At 45.2% G+C, this 17,983-nt stretch overlaps 2 protein-coding genes across 2 annotated transcripts; one reads left to right on the forward strand and one right to left on the reverse strand.

The window, feature by feature from the left end:
* Nucleotides 1–535: 535 nt before the first annotated feature.
* On the forward strand, nucleotides 536–3,768 carry si:ch211-171h4.3 (serine/threonine-protein kinase SBK1). Its single transcript, XM_061092492.1, has 5 exons — nucleotides 536–634; nucleotides 1,794–1,938; nucleotides 2,012–2,214; nucleotides 2,421–2,582; nucleotides 3,208–3,768. The coding sequence occupies exons 1-5, from the start codon at nucleotides 536–538 to the stop codon at nucleotides 3,766–3,768; spliced, it is 1,170 nt and encodes a 389-aa protein (XP_060948475.1).
* Nucleotides 3,769–13,366: 9,598 nt separating this feature from the next.
* On the reverse strand, nucleotides 13,367–17,983 carry necap1 (NECAP endocytosis associated 1). The gene is made up of 8 exons (XM_061092385.1): nucleotides 17,889–17,983; nucleotides 16,785–16,885; nucleotides 16,487–16,591; nucleotides 16,316–16,397; nucleotides 16,049–16,157; nucleotides 15,607–15,754; nucleotides 13,645–13,738; nucleotides 13,367–13,421 (listed from the first exon to the last, which is right to left on the reverse strand). Exons 1-8 carry the CDS (start codon nucleotides 17,981–17,983, stop codon nucleotides 13,367–13,369), a joined length of 789 nt encoding a protein of 262 aa, XP_060948368.1.

Genomic DNA, 17,983 nt, shown 5'->3' on the forward strand with positions numbered 1-17,983 from the left:
TGTTTTATTCATAGCAAACAAACACAACGATGCACTCAGTGACTTTTAATAAAAAAGTACATCAGCTGATTTGGATCCGATTGAACTTTCCTTTATGATTTGAAGCTGTTGTTCTCTGGTGTTGAAACGTTTGTCTCCGACCCAAACAGCTCAGAAATTAGAGCACGACACAAACACAGTGAGAACCAGAGTTCAGTTTCCACTCCGACCACCCACACAAAAAATATATGCACACACACACACACACACACACACACACACACACACACACACACACACACACACACACACACACACACACACACACACACACACACACACACACACACACACACACACAGGGATTAGACTTTGAGAATATGGAGTAACACAGCTACACACACTGAACTGTCAGTTGATAAAACCCTCCCCCCCCAGAGTCCAGAACTCTGTCTCTGTTTGTGCGAGTGTAGGTGTGAACAAACGCCTCGGGGGGGATTCGGAGTATCGGCGTCCAGCACCTTCACGGCTGCGAGTGCTTCTCTAATGACCTGTAATGAGCCGGCCTGGTCATAGACACCAGATCCCCACCGGGCCCCAGGGAGCCAGCTGTGGTGGAAACATCAAGGTTCCACGAGACAAAACAAAGATCTGTGTGAGAGAGAGAGGATTTTATGAGGCTATTAACAGACATATCTATAATACCCGTTGATCGCTGTTGCCAGCATCCCCATGGCAACGGTTATGTTGCATAGCAAAGAGCTGAATGAGATTCCTCTCTGAAGAGGAGCTGTGCCACCTTTCTGTATTCGTGTCAGGGAGAAGTGAACGGGTCTTTATTGTGTCAGGATTTGACCGATAAATATGTGTGGATCCAAACAGTGATGACGTCTGTTTTCTATCAACATGATGAGGAAGAGCGGTCAGGACACTTCAAAATAAGAGTTGAAAGAACAGAACAAATCAGCAAGACGTTCACTGACAATGTATTTTACCTGCTGCAGTTGGTTTGTATGTGTTGTACTGCACATGTGATTTATATATATGATGTCCTTTGCCTTTTAAGAACTTTCAAGGAACAACATAAATATTAGTGGTGGGGGAAAAAATCGATTCTGTTCGGTATTGCGATATTTTGCGCCCGCGATTATATCGATACTTTACCACAAAGTATTGTAATATTTACAACTATATATGTAACAGCCCCTGGTTGGCAAAGCATGACGAGGAGAGTTTCAGAGTTTAAAAGATACCTAGTGTGTCTGTGGAAAGGATGTTCTCCACTGCAGGAGATATAGTAACGTTCCAGAGGAACTTTAACATCTGAGCATGTTGACCAACTCCTTTTTCTGAACAAAAATGCCAATATTCTCAAATGAATTTAACATTTTGGGGTCATGACCTTGCAGGTCTCAATTTGATTGAAGCTCTAGGTTACTCTTATTTATATGATTGAGCTCAGTGTTCATGTGAGAGGTCTCCTATTCAGAAAATAATTACAAAGGTCCTGTGTCCTGAAGGTTCAAGGACAAAGTTTTTGCACTTCAGTTAATGTGTAGAAGACAATGTTGTTCACAGAATTAAATGTGACATTTGAAGTGAGTTGAGCAGTCTTATTTTCCTCATTTTTTGGGACATGAATCGCAATATATCGCAGAATCGAATCGCAATACTTGCAGTATCGCAATATATCACAGAATCGCAATACTATTGAATCGTGGCCCAAATATCGCAATACTGTTGAATCGTCACATTTTTGCCAATTCCCACCCCTAATAAATATCATCCCCTTTATCTTCTGTCTTTGTGTCCAGGCCGCTGGGAAGCTTCTGGACGAGATGTGCCACCTGACGGCTCAGTCTCTGACGCCCATGGACACGTCGGAGCACTTCCAGGTCCTGAAGCTGCTCGGCGAGGGCTCGTATGGAAAGGTCATGCTGGCCGTGCACAGGAAGAGCGGTGAGGGAGCTGACCCTTCATCATTAACGCCTCGGAGGATAAAGATGAGACTCAATGTCCTTGTGTCCTCCAGGTTCGCCGATGGCTCTGAAGTTCTTCCCTCGGGAGTCCACCTCCCTGTTCTCCTTCCTGAGGGAGTACAACCTCTCTCTGTCCTTCTGCTCCCACCCCTCCCTCACCAGAGCTCTGGGAATCGCCTACTCCACGCCTTCGCACTACGTCTTCGCTCAGCAGGCCAGCCTCTTTGGCGACCTCTATGACATCATCCTGCCTGAGGTACACTCTTGTTTCAGCCATTTAGTGAAATGATAATCTTCATCACGTAGAATAACGATTCAAATTCCTGGTCTCTGAGATTTCTGCCCCTGGAGGATTGTTGTTATTCACAAAGAACCAGAACGGATTCTGTCTTTTTCCAACAAAGCTTTTCTGATGAAACTCACACCCGTCTCCTGTTGTCCGTCTCTCCACTTCCTGTCCAGGTGGGTCTGGAGGAGGACAGGTGTCAGCGTGTGGTGTCCCAGGTGTGTGGCGCTCTGTCCCATCTGCACTCCCTCGGGTTCGTCCACAGGGACCTGAAGCCAGAGAACGTCTTCCTGTGTGACTCCGCCTGCCGCTGGGTCAAACTGGGAGACTTTGGCATGGTCAGTATAACAGCATGTTTATTTATTTACTACGTCACCTGACACTACTAGCCTTGTGTAGTTTGAGTCTGTTTGAGTTGAGATAGAACTTGAGGCGCCCGTACTTCCACCACGGCTAAAGTCAAAGCACTTTCTCTCAAAAAGAGAGAAAAGGGAGATGATGAGTTCACTTACAAAAAGAAAGAGTCGACTTCCTGGTACACAACACTGAATGTTCTTTTCATGTTCTCTGCTCAGCTTTGACTTAGTTCAAGTGTGTGTGCTACGTTATGCAATTGTTTTTCCTTTACATCACTTGTTCTGGCATCATTTTAATTAAAGACCGCAAATTTCTGCAGCTGTACAGAGATAAACTCACCATCAGTATAACCCACATTTTGAGAGCCCACTTATTACTTACTATCCAGACTGTGGTTTCAATATGAACCAAAACATGGTTTACACATAATAACATAAGAGATCCATTGGCCACCGAGTCCCTCTGATCCTCTCCAGAAGGTTATGGGTTCTTCTCTGGGTCATTTCTCTCCCCTCAACAAGGTTTAATGTAAATCTTCTGAGTAGTTTTTGCGTAATCCTGCAAAGTATCAGACAGAAACATTCCTCTATGAATCTTCTACCGCAGGTGAAGGCCAGAGGCACCAGGATCCCCGAGGTGTGGTACAGCTCCCCATACTGCACCCCCGAGGCCGAGGCTGCCCGTGGAAATGAGGACAGCTGGAGTAGCAGTGAAGAAGAGGAGAAGAAGAAGACGAGGGTCTGGGTTTCTGTGGAGCCCAGCACCGACAGCTGGGCCCTGGGAGTCCTGACCTACGCCATGCTCACCGGAGGTCACCCGTGGGCGGAGACAGCCAGCGACTGCCGCTCGTACCTGAAATATCAGGAGTGGTTCGACAGAGTGAAAGGTTCCGAAGATGAACCGGATCGGCCCGAAGGAGGAGAGAAAGACAGCGTTCCTGTAGCTCCCCAGTTCGCATGCTTCACTCCGCGGGCCTGCTCCCTCTTCCTGTCGCTCCTCCACCCGCGAGCCGAGCTCCGGGGACAACCTGAGGAGGCGCTGAGTTACCTGGGAGGAGACTGGATGAGGGAGCAGGAGAGAGAGAGGCTGGAGGAGGAGAGGAAGAAGAGCAGAGGGAAGGCAGACTTCAGGAGCATGAAGGAGATGGAGGGCAGAGGGGAGCGATGAAGAAACGCTGGAGTTAGGTTCATGTTTTTATTTTCAAAAACCTATTACAGTTATAAGATCACAGTTAATATACTTTAAGATAATTCTGATAAAGCTCAACAATCTGATGCTCAATTGTGTAAAAGTTGAGCTTTCTCTGCTTTTCTGTGTGTAAATAATCATGAACTTGTATCAATAACTTCTGGTTTATTGTTGTTGAGACAAAACCTGAAATTTTAAAACTCAAGCACTTTTCACCATTTTTCAACATTAGTCAAAAATGGTCATATAAGTTTTTTTAAATGTATGTTTTAGTCCGTCTTGCTTAAGCATCAATAAATTATAAACATGTTTAAATATGGTTAACAAATGCAAAACATTAAGGTTCCAAATGTCCAAAACGGTGGGAGACAAACTGCTTCTGTCCAGATCTGATTCCTTTTTGGCAGCTAATTCATTGAGCAATTTTTTTATTGATCAAAACTATTTAATACAGCAATAACTCATCGTGAAAACGAATCGTGCGACAGCTGCATTTCTGGAGATGACTGGGGTTCAGTAGTAGTGTAGAGCCTCCGTGTCCTTGGAACAGATTCCCTCCTTAGCGCACTGCATCTATTTTGAGTCTACGCTAAAGTCTCATGTGTCATAGTAGGCCGTGAACTGATAATAGGCCAAAGCCAAAAACATAACCAGTTATCATACGACCACGTCGGTTCTCAGACTCTGGTTCAGGGGATGAAAAAAGGCTCAAGAGTTAAACAAGTAATAAAGTTAATATTTTAGTAGCACTTCTTTTGCAGCTCGGAAATGTTGTCACGTGATTTTAAGTCGAAGCTGTTCGTGGCTTTCTTGCACTTTTGTTGTGTATGATTTCTCACATTAATTACAGAAATCATGATTCAATTTGTTAAATATAATAAGACATAACAGTAATACTAGTTTTTGAAACTATGCGTGTAAAATACAGATACATACTCTTTACATCATATAATGAAGATATAAGAGATTTTGTGTTTTGGTGTTTGAACCTTTCATGAGTTATGTATAAAGTGTACAAGGTTAAATACTTTCTGTGTAACTGTATCTATAATGCAGACAGTAAAACTGCTGTTTTTGTAAACGACTCTTCTTGAATTTATTTGATTGTACAATAAATTCCGATGCTAAATCACAAAGAATGCTGACCTTAAAAAGCCATGGCTAGTATCTTTGTAAAATGATATTCTGATGCAATACATCACCTTCACTGATGACACCCACACACAGTGCAGGCCATCTGGACGGCTTCCCCAGATGTTTGCAAAAATAGATCCCGGGTCTTAAATTTGACACGACAACCTTTCAGCAGCGTGTGTGTGGAGCCGGGTCTGCCCCCCCCCGGGTCTGCCCCCCCCCCGGGTCTGGCCCCTGGGCCTTGCAGTCCTTCCAAGTTACATCTTGAACACATTCCGTGATGCAAATACAATCACCAGAGGCGGATTAGACACACTGACACGAACAGGGATAATTAACTGACACCAGCGATCTGCACACATCTCTGATCCTAAAGAACACACTCACATCTGCACTGGACCTGGATGCAGAGTCATGTGATGTCCATCGTGAGGTCACTCCTCCAGCTGCTGGAGACGATTTGCAAACAAGCAGATGAGGATCAATTTAAAGCTATTTCACAGTTTCCAGTCAGCTCCAGCCAGACACTAATAAATGTCTCTGTTTCCTCCAGCCTGGGAAGGTGTCAGTCCTACTGTGTGATTTATCTGCCAGCAAACATTTGATCTTTCACACTTGTGTAGAAAGGGACAGTCAGCAGCGGTTTACAGGGTGAGAGGAGGTCAGAGGAGGAGCAGGGACACGCTGGCCCACCGATGTTGAGCGTCTGCCCAGTGTAATAAAAACCAGAGAAGGCGTAAATAACAAACCGCGGTGAAAACAAACACAAAGGGGCTGCTGCTCGATGAATCCACCGGCCTATCTAAGGATGTAAACTCTAATCGTACCCACAGATCAACTTAAAAATAGAGACGTGACACAATCGCTCAACTGACACTCTGTAACCCACTGGGGTTTTATTTGCTGTTAACTTTTTCTCAGAACTGTTGGAGCAAGAAAACCTTAAATCAAAACCTCACTGACGTTTGTATTAACTAACAACAACATGTTGTGTTGGACCTGTAAGAACTGGCTCCGTTCCAAATGAAAGCTCAGGGACAAGGCAGCTCAATCACAGACAATGAGACGTGCACCTGATTAGGGTTGCAAAGGGGCGGAAAGTTTCCGGTAAATTTCCAGAAAATTTCCGGAAACTTTCCAAGGGAAGTTAAACTCGGGAATTTGGGGAATTTACGCAAATTAAACGCTGAGCAATAAAAACATCATTCAAAACTCTATTTTAAAGATGTATGTAACGTTGAGTTTCAACCCTCCACTGTGCATTCTTCCATCACATGCACAGATAACTCCCAGCATGCTTCACTCTACAGCAGGGCTATTGAGGCCTGCTGTAGAGTGCAGGACTAGTCAGGTAAGTTTCCATGATATTACTGGGAAAATATATTATCATGCTGATTGAGGATTGTTCATCTGTTCATCTAGACTATTTCCATTCATTTATCCATCAATTGTAAAATATGTTTACAGACGATTCCAATTGTTTGGCTAACTATTTATATCTCTGGCATTGCATTAGTGTTTTTTTACAAACTTTTTTCTCATCTTATTCTACAGAACAATGCCACGTGCACTCTCTCATGTGTGGAGACATTTCACCCCATCCAATGTAGAAGGAAAGGCTGTGTACATTTGCAAATACTGTGCAAAGACCTATGTTAAGAATGACACAACGATGCAGAAGCATATAGTCAAGTGCCCAAAGTTTCCTCAGGGCTCAAATCAGCCTGTAACTGTCAGCAAAACCGGCCAGTTTATGCAGACTGTTTTATTCTTTTATTTTAGGGTTGGGCTATATATTGTTCTTATGTTCAACTACGGTTTGGGTTATTTTCGTTGTCTTTTATACGTAGCGACTCCCCTCGCATAGTTACCTGCAGCAAAGGAGCGGACGGTTTTATTCGACACACCTGATCCCTCGTTTCCGCCCCAGTGCAATAAAATCCCTGCCGTCAGCCCGGCACAGATAGGAAACCAAACCGGACGCCAGCTTTGCGGCATTTCTCGGACCGAAAGAACCATCCAAACAACTTTAGCTTAACACCCCTCGCCAAGCGGAACGAGGTAAGGAAGCTGGTCCCATTTACTTTGCTGCGGGTAGTGCGGAAGGGAGTCGCTGTCACGTTAACGAGTCAGATGTCTCACGTGGCGATTTGTTTGTTCATTGTATTTTAACGTTCGTGTTTGGTTTTAATGATTAAAATCTTTGTAACTTGTAACTGTCATTACAGTTTTACGGTGTCACTACGGCAAACCAGATGTGAGAATAAAGAGCCGTGTACATCAGTTCAAGAGACTCAGCGTTTGTGTGGAGAAGCGGGGGGGCCGTTACACAGCCTATGACTCAACAAAATGTTTATATTAATGTCTGTATATGACAAGGTAAATACAGTTAGTATAAATTATCCACAAAATGTCCCGTTAATTCCCGTTAATTCCCGTTAATTCCCATGGAAAGTTTCCAACTTTGAATATTCCTGGAATTTTGCAACCCTACTCCTGATTCAAGGCTGATGTGAGACTTCTACAATGAATCATTATAGAATCTTGGGGCTATCGTCCAATGGGGAATTCGCCTCTGGGGGCAACAGCCAATACTTTGTGTGTTGTAAAGAGCAGATTTCTGTGTCGTCCTCCGTTGAAACTTCTCGTTGTGTTAGGTCCAGACTTCAACATCTATCTGCACATGGAAACACAAGTCAAAGCCGATAGCTGATGAATTTATCTTTGTTCTCCACATGGTGTGTTTACCTGCAGGCGACAGGCCAGATGAGAAAAACTAACCAGTGGAATTTCAGCTCCAAAATCTTGCAAATTCACATTCAGAATGTATTTATTAAGATTAATCATCACGCTGACTCCATTAGATTCTAACTGTGAGTGATGTCAGATATTTGGACGTCATGATTTCAGCTCAATTTGCTCAATCTGTGGAATGTGGGACAATATATTGACAGAATTCAAAAACTGTGGCCTAACTGAAAACATACATGATCATTCAGCTGAAATCAAGGCTTTAGTTTAAAAAGTACTGACGTTCAACACATGTAAAAACCAAATCTGGGTTTAAATCAAATCTATATTCAAATGTTTCAAATGATCAGATGAGTGTGTGACAGGAAGCTGATGCAGGATGTGTGTACTCACACTGCTGACACACATCATCCTGCACAGGCGTCGTTTCAGGTTCCACTGAACACATCAGAGCAGAAAGTGGCCATGAGTGACTCTAACCTTTCACCTTTGACCCCTTCGCCCCCCCCCCCCCTTATCCCAACAGCCCCTAAATCATCCTCACACCAAATCGTCTCGTAGAACATCCGCTCCTGGTTTCAGCAAAGTTCAAATACAGAGATCAGCCGTATCTCTGCAACCAGCCGGAGCCAGAACCCATGAATTAGCAGGCTTGTTAATGGGAGACAGTTAGCTTCATTCCAAGGGGACCAGGGGGGGGGGGGGGGACGCTGAGCGGTCCCATCCAACTCGTCTCCTGACATTTCACCTGATCTGTTGCGTTAACGCTGCGTCTGAAGAATGTGTAACAGTGTCTCTGAGTGTGTGTATATTTATCTAGCCTAAGTATGTGCAGGAAAGTGAGAAAAGAAGAAGGAGAGTTGTTGACAAGAGCACACGTCATAAATATATCGTTGAATTTAACAGTCATAAATGTGAGTGCTCTGTTACATTTGTCATTAAACACCAATCTCTTCATACAGAGCCTTTCTACCACTGTTGCTAAAAACTCACTATACGGTTTACCTGACCTTGGAAGGAACTTTAATTAACGAGTTCTTCTCCTTGATACTTTATTTGGATCTGAAGCCGGCAGCAGATGTCCTCCAACGGGGACACGTCGGTTTCTGGCACTGACGTAGAATTCTTCATCACCGAAGCTCCCGTCTTAGGGACCAAATTAATAAATGTACTTGTCTGTTTAGTTTATGAAGTGCTGATGGGCGAGGCTAAGATTAGACGACTAGCTAAGATTATACATCGTGACCTACAAGTTCTCCGGGAGTGCGTTGGCCAACTGGTCCAGACAGACTGACTCTGGGATGTGACCACAAGCTGTGATTCTGCAGCCATGATGGAATTGATTCTGCAACACCGGACGTCTTTGTGTTCAGCTTGAGGGTTTGACCCATGTTCACAAGCTGGAAACAGCATTTAGTCCAGATGTACAGAATCATATCTGGTTTTAAAGTGTCATTTAAATTTGATTCGATCATCAAGCTCCTGATCAGTGATGATGATAGATGAGGAAAGTTCCCTGGAAAAGGAAACTGAATCTTGAGCGAGCCGGGATATCAGGTGTGTTAAGTCTGAGTTTCTCTGTGTTTATATTTGGCGTCGGCACAGATCCAAACTTCTCCATCATAGGGATACGTGTGATGCTGTTCTGGAGAAATGTGCTGCTTGGTGTGAGAGTCACACTCATCTACACACTGTTCATACAGACCTGGGACCATCAGTCCAGTGCGGTGACGACCTGCAGCGAAGACAAAATGACCTCAGAGGAAAGAGGAGGTGACAAGAGAATCAGAGGAAGATGAATCGTGTTCCTGCTGCAGCTCGGAGGCGGACAGCCATCTCTCTTTCTGACTGTCAGCAGAGCTCAAAGCTATCGCTCTCTCTCTGTGGTCTCGTCCTGACCTCCTGAATGTTTCTCACTTCCACTGCGACCCCCCCCCCGGTCTCTGACCAGCTTCATGCAGCGCCTGGTGGGCGGATCCCTCGGCCTCGAACACACCTCCAGACCACGGCCGAGGAAGTTTCCAAGAAATACTGCTTGTGCTGTTGAGATTTGACTTAAAGTGAGAATTTAAACATTCATACACCAAACAAAACTGTTTCCTGTGTTAAGATGTAGTCCTGATGGAGAATGAAGTTATTCCCTGTGAAGCTGTTAATGTTTACAAAGCGACACAGCTCTGATGGGCGGGGCTGTAAATATGACTCAGGTGGACACGCTCGTTTTGTGGCTCTTCACCAACAGGGATGAATATCACCAAACTTATTATTTTAGTGTTAAATTAATAAAAAGCTGCGTTTCGTCTCCACTGACGTCTCTGTGTCGAAGGCCAGATTATCACCCCCCCCCCGCCTGACACTTCCCTGGTGGTCAGTTCCTCACAAAGACCCAGTTACATCACACTGGTGAGTTCAATACATTGTCCCACACGTGTCAGTAGTGGAACTGGTTTTGGGGTCAGGACTAGGGTTGCAAAATTCCGGGAATATTCAAAGTTGGAAACTTTCCATGGCAATTAACGGGAATTAACAGGAATAAACGGAAATATACGGGAATTAACGGGAATAAACTGGAAATGTTGTGGGTAATTTATACTAACTGTATTTACCTTGTCATATTCAGACATAAATATAAACATTTTGTTGTGTCATAGGCTGATTTGAGCCCTGAGGAAACTTTGGGCACTTGACTATATGCTTCTGCATCGTTGTGTCATTCTTAACATAGGTCTTTGCACAGTATTTGCAAATGTACACAGCCTTTCCTTCTACATTGGATGGGGTGAAATGTCTCCACACATGAGAGAGTGCACGTGGCATTGTTCTGTAGAATAAGATGAGAACAAAGTTTGTAAAAAAACACTAATGCAATGCCAGAGATATAAATAGTTAGCCAAACAATTGGAATCGTCTGTAAACATATTTTACAATTGATGGATAAATGAATGGAAATAGTCTAGATGAACAGATGAACAATCCTCAATCAGCATGCTAATATATTTTCCCAGTAATATCATGGAAACTTACCTGACTAGTCCTGCACTCTACAGCAGGCCTCAATAGCCCTGCTGTAGAGTGAAGCATGCTGGGAGTTATCTGTGCATGTGATGGAAGAATGCACAGTGGAGGGTTGGAACTCAATGTTCCATACATCTTTAAAATAGTGTTTTGAATGATGTTTTTATTGCTCAGCGTTTAATTTGTGTATTTTTTTTTTTTTTTCCAAATTCCCAAAATTCCAGAGCTAAACTTCCCATGGAAAGTTTCCAGAAATTTACCAGAAACTTTCCGCCCCTTTTCAACCCTAGTCAGGACACAGACGAGCTTTGCAGCTTAGTTTTGACTTGGTCCTCACGATTGTCTTCATGTTCATTCAAGTGTTGAAGAGAAATAATTATGATTATAGCTAAAAGAAATAGAATTTATCACTCATTTAACTTTGTGTATTTGTTGTTGTGTAAGAGTGTAAAACAAAGAAAGTTCCCACACGTCCTTTGAAAGGTTTTATTGCCTCTTTCTCATTAAATTGGTCATAACTCAAAATTGTTAGTCCAGTGATTTTACAGCCAGAGTGTAATGAGTGAGAAATGTGAGACAATGCTTTTTTATATTTTGGCCAATATGAGAAATGTAAACACAACACACACATCAGCCCTAAATCTTTCTGCCAGTTTAACACACTTCTTGTGATTTGATCACAGCAAACCTTACAAATCTATGCAAACAAAATTAATTCACAGTCAAGAAATGTTTGTCACTTCACATGCAAAGTTCTGTAAACACAATCAGCTGAAACCTCACGTTTACATATCATCCGCTGCCGTTCAGACATTCCTCAGGTAACAATCATCACGTTTCCTTCTTCCACCTTCAGTCCTGAGAGTTTTAGGGAAATATAAATAAAATAATGGAGCGTTTAGAGCTTCAGAGGAGCCAGAAGGTGGGTTTTATCATTTTAGACAGAGCCCAGTTTGCCCAGTTAGAGGCTGAATGCTAAGCTACGCTAACCACCTGCTGGCTCCAGCTTTATATTTGATACCGATCCTCTGTTCTAACTCTCAGCAAGAAAGCAATTTAATGTATTTACCAAAACTCCTTTAAGTACTAAATATTTTGTGTTGAGAACTTCTACATCTGAAACTGTAAACGTCGAGAAAACCTGCATCGTCCATAAAGATTTATTCTTATTCCTGACTCCACCACAGAGCTGCCTTTGCTTTCACTAAAAATGTTAATCCTCATAGTCGCCTCACAAACAGGAGAAAGCAGGTAAAGTGAATGCACATGCACGTGCACTTCCTGTAGTGATCCCACTCGTGAGTCTCCTCATTCTCCTCCAACATAAAACTGTATGTGGAGGAATGTTTGGGGGGGTGCAGCAACAGCATTAAATCTGGGTGATATTAATATTCAATGCATGAATGAAGATTGAACTAACGAGCACCCCCACAGTACAGCTCCTCTCTGGTGAGCTCAAACTGAGCTTGAGAGAATGGAGCTGGTTTTCACTGGATCCTACATTCCTGCTCTGATTCAGCTCATTTATTAATTTCTGCAGAATTTTGAATTAAAAGGTAAATTTACCTGCGATGCTGTTTTCTCAGGTTTAAAATTGATTGGGAGGAAATTTACGTCTTTAAAATTCACAGCAGAAAGAAAGAACGTTGTTGTATTCAGCAGATTTCAGTGTTGCAATTAAATTTGCCCTTAACGAGCTCAGTAATCTTGCTGATAATAAGCACCTAGTGAGCACAAATATGATTTTATGTTGTAAACTCCATGAATAGATTTTAAATGACAGGGAGGAATGTTCCCTGTGCATTTCTGAAAACAACTTTCTGTCTACTCATCACAATACTGCACGACTGATAATTCCTGATTCTGATAAACATGTTGATTAATTTTTATAGCCAATAAAGAAAATCATGTTTACACGTTTAAATTAAATTACATTGTCATAATGTAATCAAATAACACTTTCAACCAACAGCTGCCATTTTAAGTGCAGACAACTTTCCTCCAGTCTGAGGCTGAACGACGCTGGGAGCGAGTGAGAAAAGCTGCTTTTCTTTGTGGAAAAACTTGCAAAGCGTCTCTGATTTTGAGGATTCGACTGAGACGAGTCATTAAAATCAGCAAAACCTCGACTCCAGTAGAAAATAGAAGGCGGATATACATTTCTACATGATTGTACAAAGTGCAAATGCTTGAACATTAAAGAACTCGGCCCACTTTGAATGTTTGCACTCTTTCATAGGTCACAGAGAACACAGGTCGAGTCTTGAGATAGTACTCTGCATGGCCTGCAGGGGGCGCTGCTGCTGTAACAAACACATTCCAGATCAAAGTTGAAGCACTGCTCAGAGCGCCATCTACTGGCGAGGAGATGGCGACACACAGCAGAGGAACACCTGCTGCTCGTCACACGTAGCCCTTGAACATTGTTGGAAATGTCTCAGATCATGAAATGGCTTTGAAACAGTGATGTTTAACTTTCTCTTCTGAAAGAACCACGACTCTTTCCGAGTGAAGTGATTTCATGAATCGTTTTTCTTTGACAGATCTGAGGTGTTTCACTGCCTCTGCCGGATCGGGGGTGTGGGGAGTGACACTCTGTGTGATGCACGGGAAGCTACAGACACAGATGCAGGAGGGGGGGGGGAGTGGAAATCACAAGCGATGACATCACGAGGGCTCAGAACTGGATCCAGTCGGGGGAGTTCTGTGGTTGAGATGCAGTTGGAACAGAGCTGAAAACACAAAGTCCTGATCTTAGGGTTTTTTTTCTCTATGTATTTTAATTTTTCATGTTGACTTTTCCTACAACAAACTACAGAGCAAGTTCTTCCTCTCAGGCGGTGATCGAGGATTCAAGACACAGTTTAACGTGAAAATGATTGACAGCAATGTAAACTACAATATGTGCTTGTCCACATCCTTCTGTCCAGAAAGTGCAGGAGTTGTAATGTTTACCTTGCAGGAGCAGAGAAGTCTCCCCACACATCTGAACTCGGGTTGGACTGAACCACTGTGTTGCAGTTGCTGCTGTCGAGCTCCAGGAGGCAGCCTGACAGAGAGGAGGAGAACAGAGGAGGAGAACAGAGGAGGAGGTCAGAGGAGGAGGTCAGAGGAGGAGAGCAGAGGAGGAGAGCAGAGGAGGAGAGCAGAGGAGGAGGTCAGAGGAGGAGGTCAGAGGAGGAGAGCAGAGGAGGAGAGCAGAGGAGGAGGTCAGAGGAGGAGAGCAGAGGAGGAGGTCAGAGGAGGAGGTCAGAGGAGGAGAGCAGAGGAGGAGAGCAGAGGAGGAGATCAGAGGAGGAGATCAGAGGAGGAGAGCAGAGGAGGAGAGCAGAGGAGGAGAGCAGAGGAGGAGGTCAGAGGAGGAGAGCAGAGGAGGAGGTCAGAGGAGGAGGTCAGAGGAGGAGAGCAGAGGAGGAGAGCAGAGGAGGAGGTCAGAGGAGGAGGTCAGAGGAGGAGGTCAGAGGAGGAGAGCAGAGGAGGAGAGCAGAGGAGGAGAGCAGAGGAGGAGGTCAGAGGAGGAGAGCAGAGGAGGAGGTCAGAGGAGGAGAACAGAGGAGGAGAGCAGAGGAGGAGAGCAGAGGAGGAGGTCAGAGGAGGAGAGCAGAGGAGGAGAGCAGAGGAGGAGGTCAGAGGAGGAGAGCAGAGGAGGAGGTCAGAGGAGGAGAGCAGAGGAGGAGAGCAGAGGAGGAGGTCAGAGGAGGAGGTCAGAGGAGGAGAGCAGAGGAGGAGGTCAGAGGAGGAGAACAGAGGAGGAGAGCAGAGGAGGAGAGCAGAGGAGGAGAGCAGAGGAGGAGGTCAGAGGAGGAGGTCAGAGGAGGAGAGCAGAGGAGGAGGTCGGAGGAGGAGAGCAGAGGAGGAGAGCAGAGGAGGAGGTCAGAGGAGGAGGTCAGAGGAGGAGAGCAGAGGAGGAGAGCAGAGGAGGAGAGCAGAGGAGGAGAGCAGAGGAGGAGGTCAGAGGAGGAGATCAGAGGAGGAGGTCGGAGGAGGAGAGCAGAGGAGGAGAGCAGAGGAGGAGGTCAGAGGAGGAGGTCAGAGGAGGAGAGCAGAGGAGGAGAGCAGAGGAGGAGAGCAGAGGAGGAGAGCAGAGGAGGAGGTCAGAGGAGGAGGTCAGAGGAGGAGATCAGAGGAGGAGGTCAGAGGAGGAGAGCAGAGGGGGAGATCAGAGGAGGAGAGCAGAGGAGGAGGTCAGAGGAGGAGGTCAGAGGAGGAGGTCGGAGGAGGAGAGCAGAGGAGGAGAGCAGAGGAGGAGAGCAGAGGAGGAGAGCAGAGGAGGAGAGCAGAGGAGAGCAGAGGAGAGCAGAGGAGGAGAGCAGAGGAGGAGAGCAGAGGAGGAGAGCAGAGGAGGAGAGCAGAGGAGGAGAGCAGAGGAGGAGGAGAGCAGAGGAGGAGAGCAGAGGAGGAGAGCAGAGGAGGAGAGCAGAGGAGGAGAGCAGAGGAGGAGAGCAGAGGAGGAGGTCAGAGGAGGAGAGCAGAGGAGGAGATCAGAGGAGGAGAGCAGAGGAGGAGAGCAGAGGAGGAGGTCAGAGGAGGAGAGCAGAGGAGGAGAGCAGAGGAGGAGAGCAGAGGAGGAGAGCAGAGGAGGAGAGCAGAGGAGGAGGTCAGAGGAGGAGAGCAGAGGAGGAGGTCAGAGGAGGAGGTCAGAGGAGGAGGAGAGCAGAGGAGGAGGTCAGAGGAGGAGAGCAGAGGAGGAGGTCAGAGGAGGAGGTCAGAGGAGGAGAGCAGAGGAGGAGGTCAGAGCTTCTGGAGAGCAGAGGAGGAGGTCAGAGCTTCTGGAGAGCAGATCCCACACGGACACACATTCTTTCAAGCTGCAGGTTCAATTTCATTTACTCCGTTCGTCCACATGAAGTCTCACGCTGGCTCTGATCACTGTTATGAAGCCTGAACGTACAGTAGTTGCATGGAGGTGCTGACTACCTGTTGCTGTGTCTCCTGTCTGAGGGACGCTGTTGTGATTGGATGAGCCTGACGGAGGAGGAGGGGCTATCTTGCCTCCAGGTGGTGGCGGGAGGAGTCCAAACCCACCTGAGCTCAGTGGGCGGGGTTTATCCCTTTTTTTACCTTGCTGGTGACGGAGAAAAGAAAGAAATTGATTACCTCCGATTTTTTATTCTGTTTTAAAAGCTACGTTTACAAAACAGGAAACTGGGACCGGCTCAATTCCTTGAGCTTCATCTAAGGTTAAAATGCATAAAGATATTTTTAAAAAAGCAGATGAAAGTCATGCATAATTTATGATTTGTTTCAACTGTAAAACTGCTCAATAAAATATTGTTATCTTCTACATTCTTCTGCTGATTCTGAATACATTTTGAGAAATAAGGAAAATCTTGATGTTTGGACGTCGTTTGTCTCTCACCCCAATGTTGAGTGTGATGGTCTGTCCCTCCTTGAAGCCCAAGTCCAGTTTAGGTCCTGAATCCCCGAGCTGGGAACTCTTACGGAGTTCAATCTCCTGTTTGACCCATCTGTAGGGAGTGGCACACAGACACACACACACACGGACACACACAATCAGCAAGGACACACAGATAAATAATGCATCTCAGCCGTTTGTAGCACAACTTTGATGAGTGAATGTATCTCTGAAGGAAATACCACAGCTCAGTATCAGAACACGTCTTACTTGAAATGATCCTGCAAAGACACGTTAAAGTCGAAGGCGTCTCCTCGGTCCCCGAAGCCGACTCCGATGAAAGCACTGCGACCTGAGGACAAGGCAGGAACACGAAACCCCCCCCCGTGTTTAACAACGTTGGGATTTAGGCATCATTCGTAAAGGTTTTCTCATCCTCACCGTTGTCGTCCTGTATCCGCAGAACAAAGTATCTGCTGGAGTCGCTGACTGTTTCCACGGTGACGCCGGGATACTCCTCGACCGGAGCCTGAGCAAACAGCTCACCTGCAGCAACCAGGAAAACTAACCGTGAACAGAACATTACATCTTTTCATCCTGTTTTATCTGATCCAGGTGAGAGTTGAGAGGCCAAGATTTTTATTCAGGATTCACCAAAAGATGAGCAGCGAAGTTGGAAACGTCAGCCGAGGAAATATCACTTAATGAAGGTTTAAGTTTCATAACGATAAAGTGTCACCTGAGATTTTGTCCTCCAGTTTGATGTAAGCCACTTTGCCCTTGGCTGTGATCCTCATTCGACCCGACCAGTCCGGAGCATCGAGCTTCCAGTCCGCCGCCCTGCAGAGATGGGATGATTCCAACACATCAGGGTTAGAGTCACTATCGATTCATGTGCTGATTGTTTTCCCTATTGATCGCTTGGTGTTATATCTGTGGAGTCGATCTCTATTGATTCTGTAAGGGAAGAGATGAATAACAAAACCCTGCGGTCAACTGGGTTTCACAAGTTGAGCTGCGACAAATATTACAAAAAAAAATACAAAAATACACTTTATAACAGAGATGTTAATTTATGCAACAACAATATCTAGTTCTCAGTTCTACAATATAGTGACATGCTGCCAAACAGGAAGTGATTCTGTGAATGTTGTTGCCATGACGGAGATCAGGGGTCAGACTGATGTGGTGAAATAAAAATAATCAAATGATAACAATGACCTGGAAGTGAATTTGACCCCCTGAAGGATCACTGTAGTGCACAATCCCTCCCATGGTGCTTATTGTATTTTTCATATTTCAGTTGTTTCCTATTTTTATAATTCTTATATTTATACTTTCACAAATACACAGGCATCATTCGTGCATGTGTAAACCTGCTTGGTGAAATGAATCCTGATTCTGATTTACATTGTGTTATTAACATTGTGACACACAATCTTTTCTGATTTAGTTCACATTTAATAATCCTAGATATCAAATAATAAAACACATATTCTCTTCAACCACACACACACACAGTGCAGTGTAAGTTTATTTTGAAAAGACTTCTGGACTCGAACGTGTGAGCTCAGGTTGGATCCTGGCTGTGGTGCAGTCCTGGCTCACCGCCCCAGTACATGACGGTTTCCCGGTAACATCTGAAACACCGAACCGTTAAACCGGGTCTACACAAAACAACACACACACACACACACACACACACATGACATGAGGCCGGTGTTCGATCCTCGTACTGATAAAACGTGTCGTTACAACCCGGTGAAAGTGACACACCCGCACCGAGGACATCGAACACCGTCACGCAACGTGCTGGCGGTTCCCGGTTCTTCGCGGTTCTCACCTGTACGCGCGGTTCGATGCCCGCGGCGGGATCCGGTAAACGTGCACCTCGGGTTTCACGCACAGGATGGACTCGTACTCTCCCTCCGCCGCCAT

This window comes from Limanda limanda, chromosome 19, assembly GCF_963576545.1.
Source record: "Limanda limanda chromosome 19, fLimLim1.1, whole genome shotgun sequence".
NCBI lineage: Eukaryota > Metazoa > Chordata > Actinopteri > Pleuronectiformes > Pleuronectidae > Limanda > Limanda limanda.

Bases quoted from the DNA above. Each gene is read 5' to 3' on its own strand.
- si:ch211-171h4.3 (XM_061092492.1), top strand. From the start codon at position 536: ATGAGCCGGCCTGGTCATAGACACCAGATCCCCACCGGGCCCCAGGGA. The intron at 1,939-2,011 runs GTGAGGGAGCTG...TGTGTCCTCCAG, and splicing joins GGCCGTGCACAGGAAGAGCG to GTTCGCCGATGGCTCTGAAG. The intron at 2,583-3,207 runs GTCAGTATAACA...CTTCTACCGCAG, and splicing joins AACTGGGAGACTTTGGCATG to GTGAAGGCCAGAGGCACCAG.
- necap1 (XM_061092385.1), bottom strand. From the start codon at position 17,983: ATGGCGGCGGAGGGAGAGTACGAGTCCATCCTGTGCGTGAAACCCGAG. The intron at 16,886-17,888 runs GTGAGAACCGCG...CCATCTCTGCAG, and splicing joins GCATCGAACCGCGCGTACAG to GGCGGCGGACTGGAAGCTCG. The intron at 16,398-16,486 runs GTGAGGATGAGA...CCTTGTCCTCAG, and splicing joins GCGGATACAGGACGACAACG to GTCGCAGTGCTTTCATCGGA.